The sequence below is a fragment of the Ascaphus truei genome, chromosome 5 (assembly GCF_040206685.1).
Source record: "Ascaphus truei isolate aAscTru1 chromosome 5, aAscTru1.hap1, whole genome shotgun sequence".
NCBI classification, from domain to species: domain Eukaryota; kingdom Metazoa; phylum Chordata; class Amphibia; order Anura; family Ascaphidae; genus Ascaphus; species Ascaphus truei.
Window position 1 is genome coordinate 147,731,527 of NC_134487.1, and position 18,213 is coordinate 147,749,739.

General features: G+C 45.0%; 1 protein-coding gene across 2 annotated transcripts in view; it reads left to right on the top strand.

Annotated features, from left to right (window-relative positions):
• PPP2R2B (protein phosphatase 2 regulatory subunit Bbeta) overlaps window positions 1–18,002 on the top strand; it is a 306,916-nt gene extending 288,914 nt beyond the window's left edge. For both annotated transcript variants that reach the window (XM_075601026.1, XM_075601027.1), the window contains exons 7-9: window positions 11,440–11,609; window positions 13,660–13,751; window positions 15,602–18,002. In XM_075601026.1, the coding sequence (XP_075457141.1) occupies window positions 11,440–11,609; window positions 13,660–13,751; window positions 15,602–15,881 (542 nt within the window). In that variant the 3' untranslated portion in view covers window positions 15,882–18,002. The remainder of the gene's footprint in view (window positions 1–11,439; window positions 11,610–13,659; window positions 13,752–15,601) is intronic.
• The last annotated feature ends 211 nt before the right edge of the window (window positions 18,003–18,213 follow it).

Here is an 18,213-nt window from a genome sequence, read left to right on the forward strand (position 1 = left end):
AGCATCAGTAGCAGTAGCCTCCCCTTCCCATCCCTCATGGAATAGGTCTAGAGGTCCACGTACCCTGCGGCCATATAGTAGCTCGAAGGGGGGGAAGCCTGTAGATTCCTGTGGTACCTCTCGGTAGGCAAACAGCAAGTGCTGTAAATGAATCTCCCAGTCTTTCCCCTCCGTCTCTATAAAGGTCCGAAGCATCTGCTTCAGCGTACCATTAAACCTCTCACATAATCCGTTTGTCTGGGGATGGTAAGGGGTAGTGCGCCGGTGCTGTACACCGCATGCATCCCAGAGACAATGTAACAGTTCACTCATGTACTGCGACCCCTGATCGGTTAGGATCTCACTAGGGAAACCTACTCTAGAAAAAATGTTCAACAAAGCTGCTGCCACTGTCTTGGCATCTATGGTGCCAAGCGCTACCGCCTCAGGGTACCGGGTGGCAAAATCCACCACCGTGCGGATGTAGCGCTTCCTTGACCTGCTAGGAATCATAAGGGGTCCTACAAGATCCATCGCTACTTTCTGGAAGGGTTCCCCTATTATCGGTAGGGGTTTCAGGGGTGCCTTCACACAGTCGCCCGCCTTACCCACTCGCTGGCAGGCATCACAAGAGCGGCAGAAATTTCCCACATCTCTAGATGCCCCCGGCCAGTAGTAACGCTGTAATAACCGGGCTCGCGTTCGGTTGACCCCCTGATGTCCCGCTAATGGAATAGAGTGAGCTACCTGTAACAGTTGCTGTCGGTACCCCTGGGGCACTACTAGCTGTCGCTTACCGGTCAATCCCTCCTCTATCCCTGGGTTCCCTTCTCTATACAGGAGTCCCTTATGCCATAGACAGTGCTCAGTGGGTTCCCCTGCCTGAGATTCGGATGCCCGAAGTCTCACGCCGGCCAGGGTAGGGTCTGTCTTCACTGCCTCCCTAAACTGGGCTCCTAATTCTGGCCACCCCCCAGTCATGTCATTGTCCGGAGAATGGGGAAGGGTGAGGGAAAACAGTAAGTCAGTCTGTGGCTGCAACTGATCCTGGCTTACCTCCCCGGGTTCCTTTGCGCCCTCCGCTAATGTTGGTCCCAAAGGCTGGGGGACTGGCGCCGCCGCCATTGCCGCTGTCTGGCTCCGGGAAACCGCCGCCACTGCAGCGGGTTTGGGCACTCGGTCGTAGGTGCAGATCATCGGACCCAGATCGTTGCCAAGAAGAACTTCAGCATCCAAACTGGGTAAAACCCCCACCTCCCGCACACCCTGGCCCTCCCCCAATCCAAAAAGATTCTGGCCACTTGCAGAAAACGTGGCTCTCTGTCGGCCACAGTGATCTGTATCCCAGGGCCTGGGAGTAATTCCTCTGGCCGGACCATATCAGGTCGGACCAGGGTCACTGCAGCTTCTGAATCCATCAAGCCGACTGCTTGCCGGTCACCGACTGTGACCGGGGTGAGATGTCTGCTCCGGCCGTCCATCTGCTGCAGGTCCACGCTGAGATGTCCATCCGCTCCTGGCTGTAGGCACCGATGAAACCGGGACAGGTGTGGCATGGGACGCCTCGCTGGGAGTTGGTTCCATGACCGGTCCAGAGTCTTTGGGGGAAGCCACCCGCACGCGGGCTACCGGCTTCGCAGCTGGGGTGCGTTGCCCCTGATGGGGTCCACTGGAACGCAGGGGTTCCGGGCAATCTGGTCTGATGTGACCAGGGCGGTTGCAGTTGTAGCACCGGTGCTCGTGCCGGAGCTCCCCCGCCTTCGGTGGACTGCTGCCCGCAGGCAGCCTTTGAGTCCCTTGGGGGGTATTAACAGACTTTTTGGCCGGTGCCGCCGCCACCACTGCCTTGGCTACTGCTTTGGCAGGCATCAGGGCTCGGCTGGCCACATAGTCGTCTGCAAGCCTCGCCGCCTCCTGGTAAGTCTTGGACTTCTTGTCGTACACCCAAGCCATCACTGCCGTCGGGCACTGCTGCATGAGCTGCTCCTGAAAGATGAGGTCCAGCAGGCGTTGGTAAGTCCGTGCCTCATAGCCCTCCACCCAGCGTATCCCGTACAAAGCCATGCGGGTCACGTAGGTAACATAGGTCTCCAGGGGCTGCCCCTCTTCCCGCCGGAATTTACCCCGGTAGGCTTCAGGGGTAAAACCGTACTGAAACAGTAACAGTTCTTTCAGGTGGTCATAGTCATCAGCATACTCATCTGGAAGCGCCATCATCGTCTGCTTAGCCAAGCCGGACAGTAAGGGGTCCAAACGTGCAACCCGATGCTGGTGAAGTACTTTGTACCGCCGACACTGTGTTTCAAAGTTCTTTAGAAAACTGTCGATCTGATCGGTACCTTCCACGAACTTGGTGAGACTGTGCTGATCCAGTTTCAGTTCATCTTTGTTGGGTTGGACAGGGGGGCAATAAGCGGGTCTGTTCACTGCCATAGTGATAAACTGCAGCCGCTCCTCCGGTGTCCCTCTGTCACCCCACGCAGTAATCAGTGCCAACATTTCTGGGGTGAACGGACTGGTAGCCGCAGCAACCAGTACCCCTCCTGTTGCACTGCTCCCGGGAGGTGCACTCATTCCCTCCCCGAGATTCCGCCGCCCCGGCACTGGGTTCCTTCGCTGATCTCTGGGTGGCTGTATAAGGCAAGCTGAGCCATATCCTGAGGCTCTGCAAGCCGGGCTTCATAGTCACTGATTGCATCAACCATGTCTGCGACCTCCTGGTTCTCATAGGGCAGTCCATATTCACGGCACTTGTCCTTCAGCTGAGCTCGGGTCCTCATGTTGGTGGATGAGTCTTCAGCTGAGCTCATGGTTCACGGTCGCAGCAGTGAGGTGGTGTTACAACTTGTGTTAACTGTTGCACTACTGTGTGTTCAATATATTTAGTCCCAGGAACTTGCAATTCCCTTCGAGTTCCCACTATATTACAGGGTCCCGCAGTACACTGTAATACAGGTTCAGTTCAATCCCGCCGCTGCCACCAGTTAATTATATGCTTGTCACGGTAACTTATGACAAGATATAACAAACACCAAATATCTGGGTTGAACTGAACGAGGCTTAGATATAATAAAATATAATTATTCCTTAAAAAGGTGAACACAGCAATATAGTACAATTAACAGGCAAGAAGGTAACACTTAGGGTTGGGGAATGGAGAAGTATCAGCTAGCAATTCTCCAGCAATCCGGTGACATTCAAGATGAAATCAGAAGAACCACCAAAACTGTAGGGTTGACACAGTTTATATACCTTTGTAGCCCTATTCTTAACATTGAATACAGACTATTGGTGAACAATTATCTGTATCCAATCCCTAATGTGGAAACACAGTTTAACCCATGCCCCCCAGCTAGTTGGCCCATGTGTACTGGGACTCTGAGGGTCTTATTTCTGTAGCCCCATAATTAAATCAGGGGCGACGACCAGTCTACCAGATGAAGTATCTGGCAGGATCTTCATTGTTTGTAGGTGTAGATATACAAACCACTCCAGTTTGATGCTTCTCCGCCCTCAGGTAAACAGTTAGAGTGGCAGAGTCTTTTGATCAGTACTTGGTTCCTAGTGTAAACAATCAGGGCAGTTAACTTTTGATCACAGGGCTTATGCTAAATCATCCGGCTGCCCTTCCTGACCTATTAGCATAGCAGACGGAGTCTGCATTTTCAGAGCAGATCCAAAATACCATATACACTTTAATACCTTCACATATTAATGATGAAAGAAAAAAGTGAATTGCGCTCTAAAAAATGTGTTAATGTGCTCTTAGTGATATTAATAATAAAAATATAATAACCTGTTTACAATAAGAGAGGTTTATGCTGCTGCGCTCGTGGTATCGCTCCACAACCAAACTAGTGCAAAAACAAAGAAAGAGACAGCGCAAAAAACCTCATTGTGCAATATTTTAGACAATTTTGTCTAAAATATTGCACAATGAGGTTTTTTGCGCTGTCTCTTTCTTTGTTTCTTCACATATTAATAAGTTCCGTTCTGGTAGGCCCCGTGGGTCAAAATTTGCCAGTTTTTAATGCCTACAGTGGCTCTACATATTGGCCAAATTTCAACTCTCTGCGACCTCCATAAACGGAGATACAGAAATGCACTTGAAAACATTTTTAAAATACAGGATTATAATGGAACAGGGGAACATACATTTTCCTGACATGACAAGGTGTAAGCCACATTCCTGGACCGCAGTCCAGTTAACCCCTTGCCTCCCAGGTGAGGTCAGGGGGTGGCCATATGGGGTGCAACCCCTTTAATACCGGGCCAACCCCCTCTCCCTCTACAGCGTATCATACAGATTTGACTCTGAGAGTCAAAAAGAAACCCCAGAGTTGCATTCAATGCCAGTGTAAATATTGATTTGTGGCAGAGGGTAACCAACCAACCAACCAATCAATCAATACCTCCTTCTGGTCAATCTCTTAACCCTGGCACTGGCATTGAGTGCAACTCTGGGGGGTTTCTTTTTGACTCTCTTAGAGTCAAATCTGTATGATATTATTATATTATACCCCAATGCACCTGCCTTATACATATTTTAGGACTGTATTCTAGGAGAGAGGTCTGATTAATCTGTTACAACATTACAATGCCTGTCTTTGTTATGCGATCTCTTAAGAAATGTAATTTCCACAAAACCATTACAAATGTGCAATAGTTTATAAATCCCCCTTATTCGTTCTAGCAGATGAACATCTTATATTGTGTTGTAACATGGAGGAGCATGACAGACAGCAGAAGGAAGTGTTCCTTAATTAACTAATAAGGCAGTGTACAACTGTACAATACACATTAGTGGGTTCAGTGAAGCATCGGGTGCAAGCTAATGCCCTTAACCTTCCCGGAGTGTGATCAGAGAATTCTAATTAGTCCCTAGGCTATAATGCTGGGATATACGCTGTTCTGAACATGGGTGTGTTGTTAAATTAAATGTTTAATCCTTTCGGTGCTGGGAAGGACTGCAATGCATTGCTTTGGAAAAATGTAAAGGGTCAATAGTAATTCTTACAAGATCCAATTTCATGGGGCTAGATGCACAAAGCTCCATTAGAGCAGGAATCCAAACAAGCACAGATGTTCTGGTCCCTGACTTAATATGTTATCCTCAAAGCTAATTATATGCAAAATCAAAGTCCAAAGTACATCTCATTTGCATAGGTTCAAGCCATGTTATTGTAACATAGCGTTGCATTCTCTTCCAATAATGTGATTTTATCTCAGTAGTGGCGTTACTCCGGTCTTGACCCGGAAGAGGCTATGTTATTTAAATTACGCTTGTGGTGTTGCATCCATCCAGGCACTGCATAAGCTCCTCTGGAAAGGAGTGATGCCAAGTTTATGTATAACTTAACATTACGTTATTTAAGTCCCTGCGTTAACCTTAAAGGACTTCTGTGGATATGCGATGTTATGATAATTCCTCACTTGCATTTCATTATCATGAACTATAGTTAACGCTACAGAATGCTCTTTATGGGAGAGAACATGGCTTAAGGTGATGGTATTGTCCTTTGAATAAAAAAAATAACAAATAGCACTCACCCTGTCTAAAACAATTTAGCTAGAGGTGCTATGATCCTGCATCCACACCGCAAAATGCACATGCAGTAATTAGACAGAAACTAAACTGGATCAGACCTCAAAAAATGAAGGACTTACGTTTTGCTTTTGGTCTCGCCAAGTTTCTTAATGCAAGTCCTTCATTATTATTTTTGAGTGCTTATCCAGTTTGTTTTTTGTATTGTCCTTTGAATATGCACCCGTTAAGTTGGGTTACCACCTCTTTTTAAGTGACTTACCGGAGCATAGAGTTAAAGAATATAAGGTGCTGGATAAGGATTCAGTGGAAAAATTGTGCACCTAGTTTGCAATGCATCAAAACCAACGTGTGTGTGTGTGTGTGTGTGTGTGTGTGTGTGTGTGTGTGTGTGTGTGTCAGTCAGAAAATACTTCCATGTTTCAACTACAATAAAGAAAGTAAAATGTCTGAAACAATATCCGTATATTCAAGGTGTTTTACTTACAGACCTGTGCATGAGTCTTCCAATATCCTGACACTTTTAGGAAATAGGGGATTTTACAATGATTAATAAGGGACATGTGTCTGTGACACACAGCTTTTCCCTAAGACATCAGATGAAACAATTAATACCCATTCAAGCTATGGGCTAGCAGAGACTGTCCCAAGGAGCTTACAATCAGAAGGTAAAATTGACCTTATGGGTTTTTTTTTTTTATACATCCAAAGTCAACCTTGGTATTTTCCTTTTTTTGTGCATTATTCCAGTGTCCTCCAAAATCTAAATCATCCACCCAGCAGAGAGGATTTCAATTTGACCTCTCCCTTGACATTTCTGATTGATTTTTTTTTTTTTCTCTCCCCATCCTCCCGAGTTCAGCAGCTTTAGTCAATTGCTGTTCAGCTGACGGGCAAAGCTCAATTGAGACAGTTCATCAGAGTTGAAAATGAAAAGTAACATTGACTTTTATGGATGAATTCTCAGAGGGCGCTGGGAATATTTAATAACTTTAGACTTTAATCAAAATGCAGAAATAGGGATGAGTGAAATGTCGTGATGGAAAATAAACAAGGGTTTCTTGTTGCGATGGACTATAAAATGTTTCCTCTACTATCCTTTCAATCCATGTTACTGAAAGTCTGATCATGGTCAAGGGGTTAGAGTAGGGACTATTAAAGAGGCAATCCAAGCAGCAGTCTAACAAATATATTTTTGCGGGTTTTAATATATACAGCATTTGATTACCTGTATTGAAAACTCATTAGCTAAACTGCTGATCAATTTTTGTTCTCCTGTCATCGATCACCAAAGATCCTGCTTCCCAGGGTTCATTAAATGGCTGCCTTTAGTATCAATCAATCCTTTAGCTGCAATGTATCCTTGTATTACTAAGGTAACATTATCTAATGTTAATTTGCAGCTCAAACTGCTGGGAATATTGGCAACAAATCATCACCAACAGAAAAGTGTTACAAAGATCGTGAACTGCTAGGGACATGTGCTAAAATCTGCTATAGAAATCAAATATACTCCATATATTAAAGCTAATTAAAAATGGCATCACGTTGAATTGGCAATTGGTGGCTCAGTATGACGGAGCCACTAATTAAGCCAGCTGTGCTGAAGTAGGGATATCCTGAAGACCTGGCCTGTTTGCGGCCCTCGAGGACTGGAGTTGTGCAGGCCTGCTCTAGTCAGTGTAATTCAGCAGCTACAATATATCCTTATATTACTAAGGCAAGATTATTTATTGTTACAGTTTGCAGCTCAAACTGCTGGGAATATTGGCAACACATTATCACAAACAGGAAAGAGTTGCAAATCTCGTGCACTGCTGGGGAGGTGTGCTAAACCTTGTATAGAAATCAAAGGATGATCAGCATATTTGAAACTCATTAAAAAGGACATTGAGTTGAATTATAAAAAAAGGTAAAAATTATCTAATACCATAGAGCTGATTTATTTAAAAAATACATTAAAAAAAAAAAAAAGCACAGGTAGGATATTACCAGGATTGCTCCTTTTTAAGAGGGAGCATAATTTTAATTGAATTGTAGTTTGTGACCCAGAATGTCCAAGTCTTCATTTTCGTGGCTTGTTACACGACGACACTGGAAGAAAGGGAAGAGACCGGAAACTGCTGTTTCGTAAGCTCTATTAAATCATTACGACATCAAATATGATCAGAAATAAATGTCTATATACAGATGGTATACATCTTAATCTCAGAATGACTCTAATCAAACCCTTTATCTGAATAGAAATAATATGGTCCCGGTAGGGACTCCATGTTAAGGTTGTGCATAGAGCTGACCTTTGCTCATTGTACCTATCTTTGTCAAAGCAAGCTGAGTAATCAGCCATTATTAGGTGATGATAGAAGTCAGAGGAAGCCAGTTTCCATGGCAACCACATTGGCATTGAATGGACACCACAAGTGGAAGGCCTCATGTGGTTGTTTGCAACCGTGCAATTTAGACATCCCTTCAATTATCCCCATTAGCATTTTTGAAGTCTATTGTGCACCCTGTTTTTTTTGTTTTTTTTCTCTTCCCTTTTATCTGGATGTCACTTTTCTAATAGAGATTGCAGCATATTATGAATGAATTGCAAGGGCCTTGTGTAATGAATGCAGATGCACAGACCTTAACCTCTAACCAAATCATTCAAAGCAGCCCTAATGAAATTGAGATCCGGCATGACTGCCGCGTGCCTGCCATGTCCATTACTTGCCATTCACCATAACATTTCGAATTGTGAGACTGGAGCTATGGATTAATCTGGGAACTAAATGCATTCCTTCCCATTATACTTTAGGAATCCTGATTCCCAGCAGCATAGCAATCCTTACAGACCTCTCCTGAGACCAAAGATTTTATGGTGGACAGGATTGGGGAATACTACTAGCAGCAGAAAAATACATTGCTGAGTCGATATGGTGATTTCATTGGCTAATGAATTCAAGATTTCTAGATTTTTCTGTCATATGCTACCAGTTTTAATAATGTGATATTGTTACATTTTAACGTTATCTGTAAAACGCACAGTGACAATAGGAAAAAACCTGGCGCTTACCTTAAGCTTAATATATGAGGTGTGCTTACAATGTGGCAGTAAGTTAGACCACGGTTCTATGACAGATGCTTTGAGCCAGTGGATTATCGAAAAGCTCTTCATTTTCTATACATTTTGCTATTCTATTATCAGATTTTTACACAAAATTGAACCATTCTGTTTAAGACCAGATAAAATTGAACCGTAAAATATTAAATTAGCTATTAATATTTAACATTTTGTGTCTCCATTTTAGCTGGTCTTAAGCATAACAGAATTGTTGTGATTTTGCTTTAAAATCTAGATGTGGCTATTTAAATGAACATATAAAGTATATCATTTGTATCCTGCTTACTTTTCTGCCTGACGGTATTAACTTTATGGGCACAGCTGCACAGACAATTTAGATCTTACAAATCTGCAGTTGGTTTCTGACATTAGGGAAAAAGATCATAACGTTATACACAGTGACTTCTGTAAGACAAACCGCAGCTCTGCTTTCCTCCTTGTCCATCTTCGTGAGCTGTGTTACTCTATATAATACAATATATGCAACAAACACAAAAGGACACCATAAGAATACAAATCTTTTCCCCTAGAGAGCTTGCAATCCAAGTGATTTATATCATGTATATTTTTCACACACAAACTATTTTGCTTCCTACCTGCTGTATAACCACATACTATTGAGCAGTCTTTAAGATCTTAGCTCTACTAAGAGCTTAGTAATTTGTAATAAAAAAAATGGACAAAAATACAGGTTTCCTTAAGAGATTATCACATTTTTTTAATTCTCACCGACTGGGTTTTTCTGTGGTACTTAAATCCGTGGATTGTTTTTCTCTGGGTCACATTGCACATTGACTAATATTAGTTACTAGCTGATATACCCGGCGTTGCCCGGGCGTGGAAGGGCAGGGGGCATGGAGTGGAAGGGCGTGGGGGGCCAAGGGGTGTGGAAGGGCAGGGAGGGCAAAGGGCAGTGGGGCAAAGGGCACGGAGGGGCGGGGGGGCAAAGGGCAGGGAGGGGTGGGGGGGGGCAAAAGGCAGGGTGGGGGGGGGCAAAGGGCAGGGAGGGGCGGGGGGGGGCAAAGGGCAGGGAAGGGTGGGGGGGGCAAAGGGCAGGGAGGGGTGGGGGGGCAAAGGGCAGGGAGGGGCAGTGGGGGGCAAAGGGCAGGGAGGGGCAGGGGGCAAAGGGCAGGGAGGGGCGGGGGGGCAAAGGGCAGGGAGGGGCGGGAGGGGCAAAGGGCAGGGAGGGGGGGGCAAAGGGCAGGGAGGGGGGGGCAAAGGGCAGGGAGGGGCGGGGGGGGCAAAGGGCAGGGAGGGGCAGGGAGGCCAAAGGGCAGGGAGGGGCGGCTAAGGGCAGGGAGGGGCAAGAGGGGAGGGAGGAGGGCAGGGGAGGCAAGAGGGCAGGGGGGCAAAGGGGAAAAGGGCAGGAGGAGGGAGGGCAGGGGGCAAAGGGCAGGGGGAGGGAGGGCAGGGGGCAATGGGCAGGGGGAGGGAGGGCAGGGGGCAAAGGGCAGGGGGAGGGAGGGCAGGGGGCAAAGGGCAGGGGGAGGGAGGGCAGGGGGCAAAGGGCATTGGGAGGGAGGGCAGGGGGCAAAGGCCATTGGGAGGGGGGGCAGGGGGCAAAGGCCATTGGGAGGGGGGGCAAAGGGCATTGGGAGGGAGGGCAGGGGGGGGGCAAAGGGCAGGGGGAGGGAGGGCAAGGGGCAGGGTGGGCAAAAGGCAGGGGGGCTGGGAGGGTAGGGGGGTCAAAGGGCAAGGTGAGTCTTGGACACGTTAAATAAGCCATTCCCCTGCGTTTACTCACCTTGCACACGGCCGCGCTCCTGTTCCTATGGGTACCGGCCGCTCTCCTCCTCCATCTTCTCAGCGGAGAGGCTGAGACGCTCCGGTGAGGAGGTGCTGCGCCTCCCGCGGGGAGAGGCGGAGAGAGCCGGAGGAGCGGCCTGTGTGAGGGGAGAGCCGCGTGCTCTGTGTGTGTGTGTATGTGGGGGGGGGGAGGGGAGCGCCGGGTGAGGGGAGAGCCGCGTGCTCTGTGTGTGGGGGGGGGGGGTGAGCACCGGGTGAGGGAGTGGCCTATGGGTGGTGAGAGCCGTGGGGAGGTGAGAGTCCCCCGCTGTCCCCCGGGCGCTTGCTCCGCTCCCCCACGCGCTCGCTCCGCTCCCCCGCTGACTGTAGCGGCGCCGGGGGGGGGGGGAGGAAAAAGCGCGGGAGACCCAGGGAGAGGAGGAGGTGCGTGCGGGTCCCGATGAGTGCCGCGGTGTGTGTGTGTGTGTGTGTCTCCTTCACTCCGCCTCAGGCCAATGAGAGGTGTACGGGGGCGGGCGGGCCAAGGGAGCAATCTCATTGGCCTGGCCCAAGGTCCAATGAGATTGCCGCTAGGGACACGGGGAGGGACACAGGGAGACACATACAGACACGGACACATAGGACACTTTCAGAAATATATAGTAAGATTTAGAATGTGATCCGTACTTGCATTAGAATAATCTATGAAACCTCTTATAATGTAACAATCATATTATCAATAAAAGAGGTTATGGATCTTCAGAAAGTTGAACAAAAGTTTTGGAACTGTAATTGTATATCTCTAAATCATGAACCTGCCTTACATTTTCTAACATTAAATTACATTTATAATGGTTTGTTTCATTGTGTAATCTGTCTCAGTGGTTAATGCTTATATAAATTATATGGAAAGCTGCAACACTGTACACTGCAATGTTTTGATGTCTTGTAGGTTTCTTTTAGAAGTTGAATTATTTTACCTTTGGTGCTATAATATCTTATGTCCGTCAGCTCACAAGCGAACAATACAATGCTGATTATAATTATGTACTGTATATAGTTTCAATATCCTCTATCTTTTCAGTATTTGAAGAACCAGAAGATCCCAGCAACAGATCGTTTTTCTCCGAGATCATCTCTTCCATTTCAGACGTGAAGTTTAACCACAGTGGGAGGTACATCATGACCAGAGACTATCTCACAGTCAAAGTCTGGGACCTGAACATGGAGAACAGGCCGATAGAGACATACCAGGTAAGGAGCCCCATTTCAAATGGCATGATAACAACAGTTGAAATGAAACATTATAGCTCCAAAGAAGCACCTAGGCTACAGCATGTGATGTATATAGATTTTTCTCAGTTTGTTACTTATGTAGCAACCAGACCTGAAATAAGTTATGGTGGGTAAAAAAGTGACAAATGATCTCCATCGTATAGCATACAGCAAATGAAAAAAATCACTTGTGAGCACATTCACATATCTCAGACAACAGGTCTGCAAACTTGCTTTTCACCGTTATCTCCTCGCATACAGTGCTTCTACTGTAGCAAAGGATTCTGGGAAAATACTTATGTATGAAATAGAGATGTAGCAAGCAAGGCCACCGACAGGGGGGGAGAGCCAGGCCGGTTGTCCAGGCCCAGTGGCTGCTGGGCGCCCGGTCGGCTGGCGCAGTAAGTTGGGCCCGACCTGTGCCCAGGCCCCGACTCTCCCACCAGCTGCGGGCCTTCCTCACTGACTGTCCCATGCCGAGTTGCTGGCACACGTCGGGTCTCTCTGATGCCAGCAGCTCTGTATGGGACACAGCGAGTGAGGCCTGCAATTGGGGAAGAGTCAGGGCTCAGCGGCGAGAGGACCGGCAGCCAGGCCAAACCAGAGATCGGGCCCCATTTGCAGAGCCGGCCAAGCCCTCTGCAGCCACCGGTCCCAGCCAGACCATTTCCAAGGTAGTTAAATGTATTTGGGGTTGTGGGGGAGTTCTTTTATATGTATTTGTTTTTTTTGGTATGTATTTTAAGTGTGTCAATAGAGGGGAGGGGAGATTGAGTGAGAGTGTGGTAAGTGATAAAGGGGGAGAATGAGAGGAGAGCAGAAAAGAGTGAGTAAGATGGGGGAAGGGATCGAGTGGGGTAATTGATGGAGGGGGGTTAGAGTGAGAGGATAGATGGAGTGGGACGGAGGGGAGAGAAATGCATGGGAAGAGGGGAGGAAATGGAGGGGGCTTGTGAGGTGAGAATGGGGGTGGGGGGCCTCGCAAGACCACCAACATGGGGGGGCAGTTGTAATTTCAGTCCTGTACCCCAGGAAATCTGTCTGCGGCCCTAGTAGCAATATTTGTCTGTGGCGCCGTGGACGAACAATAAAGTTTGTGCTACCGGGGACAGTGTCTGCTCAGGACGGTCCATGCTTCTGAATGGGATCCCCTCCAGCGTTAATCCTTCTGTGCCGTGACCACCGCGGTGGTGTGTATTATGGGGTTATGTACAATACTGAGGCTATTTTTGCACCACACTAATTTCCTTGTGTACATGATTGGTGATGTCTGAGACGTGCTGATCAAGTTTCTTACATTTGGCACCAATCTGTTAGATGAGAGGAATGCTCGGCCATTTTAAACAAAACCATCCTACAAATTTACAAGCCGATATCTACCTACACATTAAAATCTTAAAGAAGAAAAAATTATTGCAACAGGACAAAACTTAACTTACATTAACAATAAAAATTTATATTTTATTGATGAGTAGAGAGCCTGTACTTTTAATCATTATAGAATCCCTCCCCCCCCCCCCCCCCCCTCTGTGAATACAGATCTTGCTTAAACACCCAGGTATTTCTCACACAAAATGTTGATTCATTCCTTCCAAATACAGATATTGAGCCACATGTAGTAATTCTTACAGCTCCGTAAGACACTTTCCAGTATCGGTCAGTAAATATGACCCTTTATTGGATATCCAATTAATAGGACTGAAAAGGTGCCTTTCAGCATGGAAGGGGTCTTATGAAGTCGTAAATGGCCCATTATCTTAGTGTTGTTTTTTCAACACAATCTTAAATTACTACTTACATCAAAATATCTTCAACAGCAATAATGAGCAAAAAGAAAACAAAGAACACTGTCGTATGCAGTAATGTTGGTAACAATCCAGCATTGGATTTGCCTGCATATCTAAAGCTTAACTGGTCATGTGGTCTAACATTAGCTGCAAGACCCTCCTAGCCCCTTCAGAACTGGAAGGACCTGCAATTAGGCGATAAATAAGCTTACTTATCTTGTTGTCTTTTGTTCATATTTCAGGTTCATGATTATCTCCGCAGCAAGCTATGTTCACTCTACGAGAACGACTGCATCTTCGACAAATTTGAATGTGTATGGAACGGCTCAGACAGGTTAGGAGGACCATGGGAAATGTTGGTTACTTCTATACTTTGGCCCCTATTTAATATGCTGTCAAGCCCTCTTTCAATCTGTAGTCAGTTACAGATGTCTGTAACTCATTGGTGGTACAGGTCATTAGTGTTGCCAGTTGAATTTTGGGAAGTTTTAGAGGAAAGCTCAATAGAAGGTACACTTTTTCTGGAAAGACCAGGACAATTGTATTTAAAGCTGTTACGGTACAGTAAATTTAAGCTAGGTCATCTTAAATTAGTGTGTGTGTGTGTGTGTGTGTGTGTGTGTGTACAAACGTTGTTAATGGTTAAAGTGTTCAAAATACCAGCACTGGAAGCCATTTGTGTGTGTATATGTGCTCTTGCGTGCTTAAATGCAATACCTATTATGATTTACTGGGATGGTTATTATTTAAGTAATAATCCCAGAAGAACAGGGCATTTCTGGCCAATAATGCCCTGGCTGGAAGAGTTGAAGCCCAGAGGAGAAGCCAAGGGACTTTACCCCAGCCAGGGCATTATTGGCCAGTAATGCCCTGTTCTGAGGGGATTATTACTATTATAGGCTAAATGTAGGCTTTTTTCATAAATAATAGACACTTCTGTATAGTTAAATAGATTTTTTAAATTAAAATAAAATGGTAAATACATTAAACCACCTCTATATATGCTTACGCTACATCTATCTATATCCACACACTGCCGCCCCCTCTGTGCACACAACACAGCACCTCTACACGCACAAACTCTGCTGCTGCTGCTGCTGCTGCTGCTGCTGCTGCTGCTGCTGCTGCTGCTACGCACACACAACAGCACAGCACACACTGCTGCTGCTACACCCATAAACACTGCTACTGACACACACAACACAGCACCTCTACACACACAGCACCTCTACACACAGCACCTACACACACACACGGCACCTCTATATATATATACACACACACACACACACACACACTACCTCTATACACACACACACCACCTCTATACACACACTCACACACCACCTCTATACACACACTCACACACCACCTCTATACACACACACACAGCACCTCTACACACACATACAACACAACAGCACACCATACCCACACACACACACGCTGCTGCTAAACCCATAAACACTGCTGCTGAAACACACACACACACACACAGCACCTCTACACATACACACACAGCACCTCTACACACACACACACAGCACCTCTACACACACACACACACACACACAGCACCTCTACACACACAGCACACCATACACACACATACAAGACAACAGCACACCATACGCACACACACACACGCTGCTGCTACACCCATAAACACTGCTGCTGAAACACACACACACACACACACACACACACACACACTGCAGTCGCAAACAAACTGCAGACAGCCACTTACTACTTTGCAGACTCTCTCTCCCCCGCCTCCCCCCAATTCAACTGAATCTGCTCAGTCAATCTGTCAGCTCGGGAGGGGGAGGAGTCAACCCCGTGACTGATACTTCCTGACCAATCCCCTGCCCTGTCTCAGAGCTGTTCCTTCCTTTTGACCAATCCCCTGCTCTGTCTCAGAGCTGTTCTGAAAGCTGATTGGCTGGAAATAAACACATTGAAATAAACACATTGCAAGCTGCAAAAATTCCAGACATTACCGAATGAATAATGCCCGGAATTTTAACCAATCAGAGAGCAGCGATTTCAATAATGCCTGGAATTTTACTGCTTTAGCCTATAATGATCGATAAAACAGTTGGAGGTCTTTCTTCACTGGAAGGTGTATGACAAATTCATGGATTACGAGAACAGTCCGGTATTAATGGCACTTTTGTCTTGCAGTGTCATAATGACGGGCTCGTACAACAACTTCTTCAGAATGTTCGACCGCAATACCAAACGCGATGTAACATTGGAGGCCTCCAGAGAAAACAGCAAGCCTCGAGCAATCTTAAAGCCACGCAAAGTCTGTGTGGGAGGGAAGAGAAGGAAAGATGAAATTAGTGTGGACAGTCTGGACTTTAGCAAAAAAATTCTCCACACAGCCTGGCACCCTTCAGAAAACATCATAGCAGTGGCAGCCACGAATAACCTGTATATATTTCAGGACAAGGTTAACTAGTTGGCTGTTACTGAAATACTAGGTACCATGTGTTTTAAGGCGCATTATCTCCTCTTCCCGTTTTCTAATACCAATGTTTATTTATTTGTTTTTTGTTCACCAAGTTGTTCCTCTGCAGAAGTAGCTAGAACCAACAGGTCTCTTAAACCCCCAATTACCCCCAATTCAAGCTGCCGACATTCAGACCTTTCTTGTGTTAGAGACCTCAACTGCTGCAGGGTTCTTAAACATGCTCTAGGGGAGCGTGTTGCTGCCTCTGAAGTAGTGTGACGGTGTAAGCAAGAAGCTTTGGAGAAACAGAGTGGGCAACTATAATATTTCTTTTAATTGGTTAATTAATTTTTTTAATAAAAGATACTCATTTCAATGATGTGTTTAATTCACTTTGTTATGTGATCATGGATGTGTTTGGTGGGTGAGGGAAAGAATGGTAGTTTAACCTTCCTCTCACCATCATGAACTAAACGAACATACATTTCATACCAGTTTTTCCAGCCTTAACTTATCCATTGAGCAAGATAAAGCAGAAGCATTAGGAAAGAAGAGCAGAATGTTTATATTTGCGTTTATCATACTGCTTGATGCCAGATATGATTAATTTTTTTACGCCTCAGTAAAGCGCTTTTTAAAAAAAATGCTTAATTGCCCTTGTTTACATCAAAATCTTTCCGTAAGGTTTTGAGTATATGTAGTTAAAACAAATATTTTCTGAGCTCCTAAGAAAAGCTGTCAAGGTGACACAGCGGTAATACATAAAACGTAACATTTTTATCGCCGTAAAATTTAAATTTTGGGGGAAAATAATTAGGGCATTACTTGATCACTCTTATGTTTAACTTAAAATTGATTTGGGGTTGCTAGTTTATTTATTTTTTAATCTTATTAAAAATATATATTTTTTGCACAATGGGAACTGGGATAGTCCACAACAGACACATTCTAGAAATAATTAAAAGAAGATTTTTCTGACTTCTTGAGATGCTGATACCCATAATCAGTGATTTTTTTTTTTTTTACATTTTCAAAACTATTTGATCCAGTCCTAGTTTTCTGTTATCCCTGTGCTTCATATTTATAAAAGCAAGAATACCAATTCCAAGACTTGATCTATCTAAACATTAGTGAGGGCATGCAGTTGAAATGTGTTTGTACTTTTGACACACACAGTATGCATTACACAGGCACACACAAATGGCAAATCGTTCCATGGGAATCCAAACCAGAGGATTCACTAGCTCATGAATAAATAAATAATAAACATGAATTGCTACTGGTCATGTACAATTTCCTGAAAAAAAGTGATCTAAAAAGTGAATTAAACATTCCATCTATTTCCTAGAACTGATGATTTAATTTAACGAAGCATACCTACTAATACATCTCAAACATGCCACCTGATGCAGTTGTCAGAATTATATTCAGATCTTAAACTATAATGCTGCCAATGTAAGAGGGCCAAACCAATGCAGGTGCTACATGCTACCAATTCAATTGTTCCACTCCCATGATTGCCTTTGATGCCTGCCACAGCTATCTCTCCAGCACTGAAGAGCATATTAAACATACCATGATGTCTGTATATGAACGGACAGCATCCATATTAAACCTATTCAGAAGATAGATTACATGTTGGCTATTGTTTTGTTTTTCAATCAGAGACAGAGCATAGATCTACTGAGAAGCAGTGTTTGCATTTTATGAGCCAGTATACACTGTACGCTTTATCCAATGTGTAACAAACATCTTCCAAAGACCTCCAATACAGAAACTAGTTTCTTTGAGGTTCAGTGAATGAAATGTAACTGTCCTGTTGCATTATGGGCCAGTAAAGCACTACATCGTAACGTTGACTCCTCCAGCAGCAGAACATGACTTGATGCTTCCTGTATTTCTTCCAAATCAGAATTTTTATAGACTTTGTTGGGTCTATTTGGCTTCCCTGTTGAAATTATACATCTTTAATCGTGCATGTTTTGAAACTGGATTACGCAACATATTTTATTTACTACTTTGTTCATAATGTAATTAATTTATTTATATTGCAAAAAAAATAAATACGGGCATTGGTGCATGGCTACTTCTGTTCTTAGGGGTTGCAATGGACTTGTCCGGAATAATTCATGTGCATGTCTAGGCTCGCCTTTTTTTATTGTATTAACCTAAATTCCCAGGCTCCATCTTCAGTGGAGAAAAAAAAAACTGGGCAATAAAATGAATTTATTGCATCTTGGATCAAATTGTATTCACAAAACACTCACCACATGGCAGCAGGATCGACTGTGTGTCCTCTCATGGTTTGCATGATTCATATACGGAAACTCATGTCTTCCAG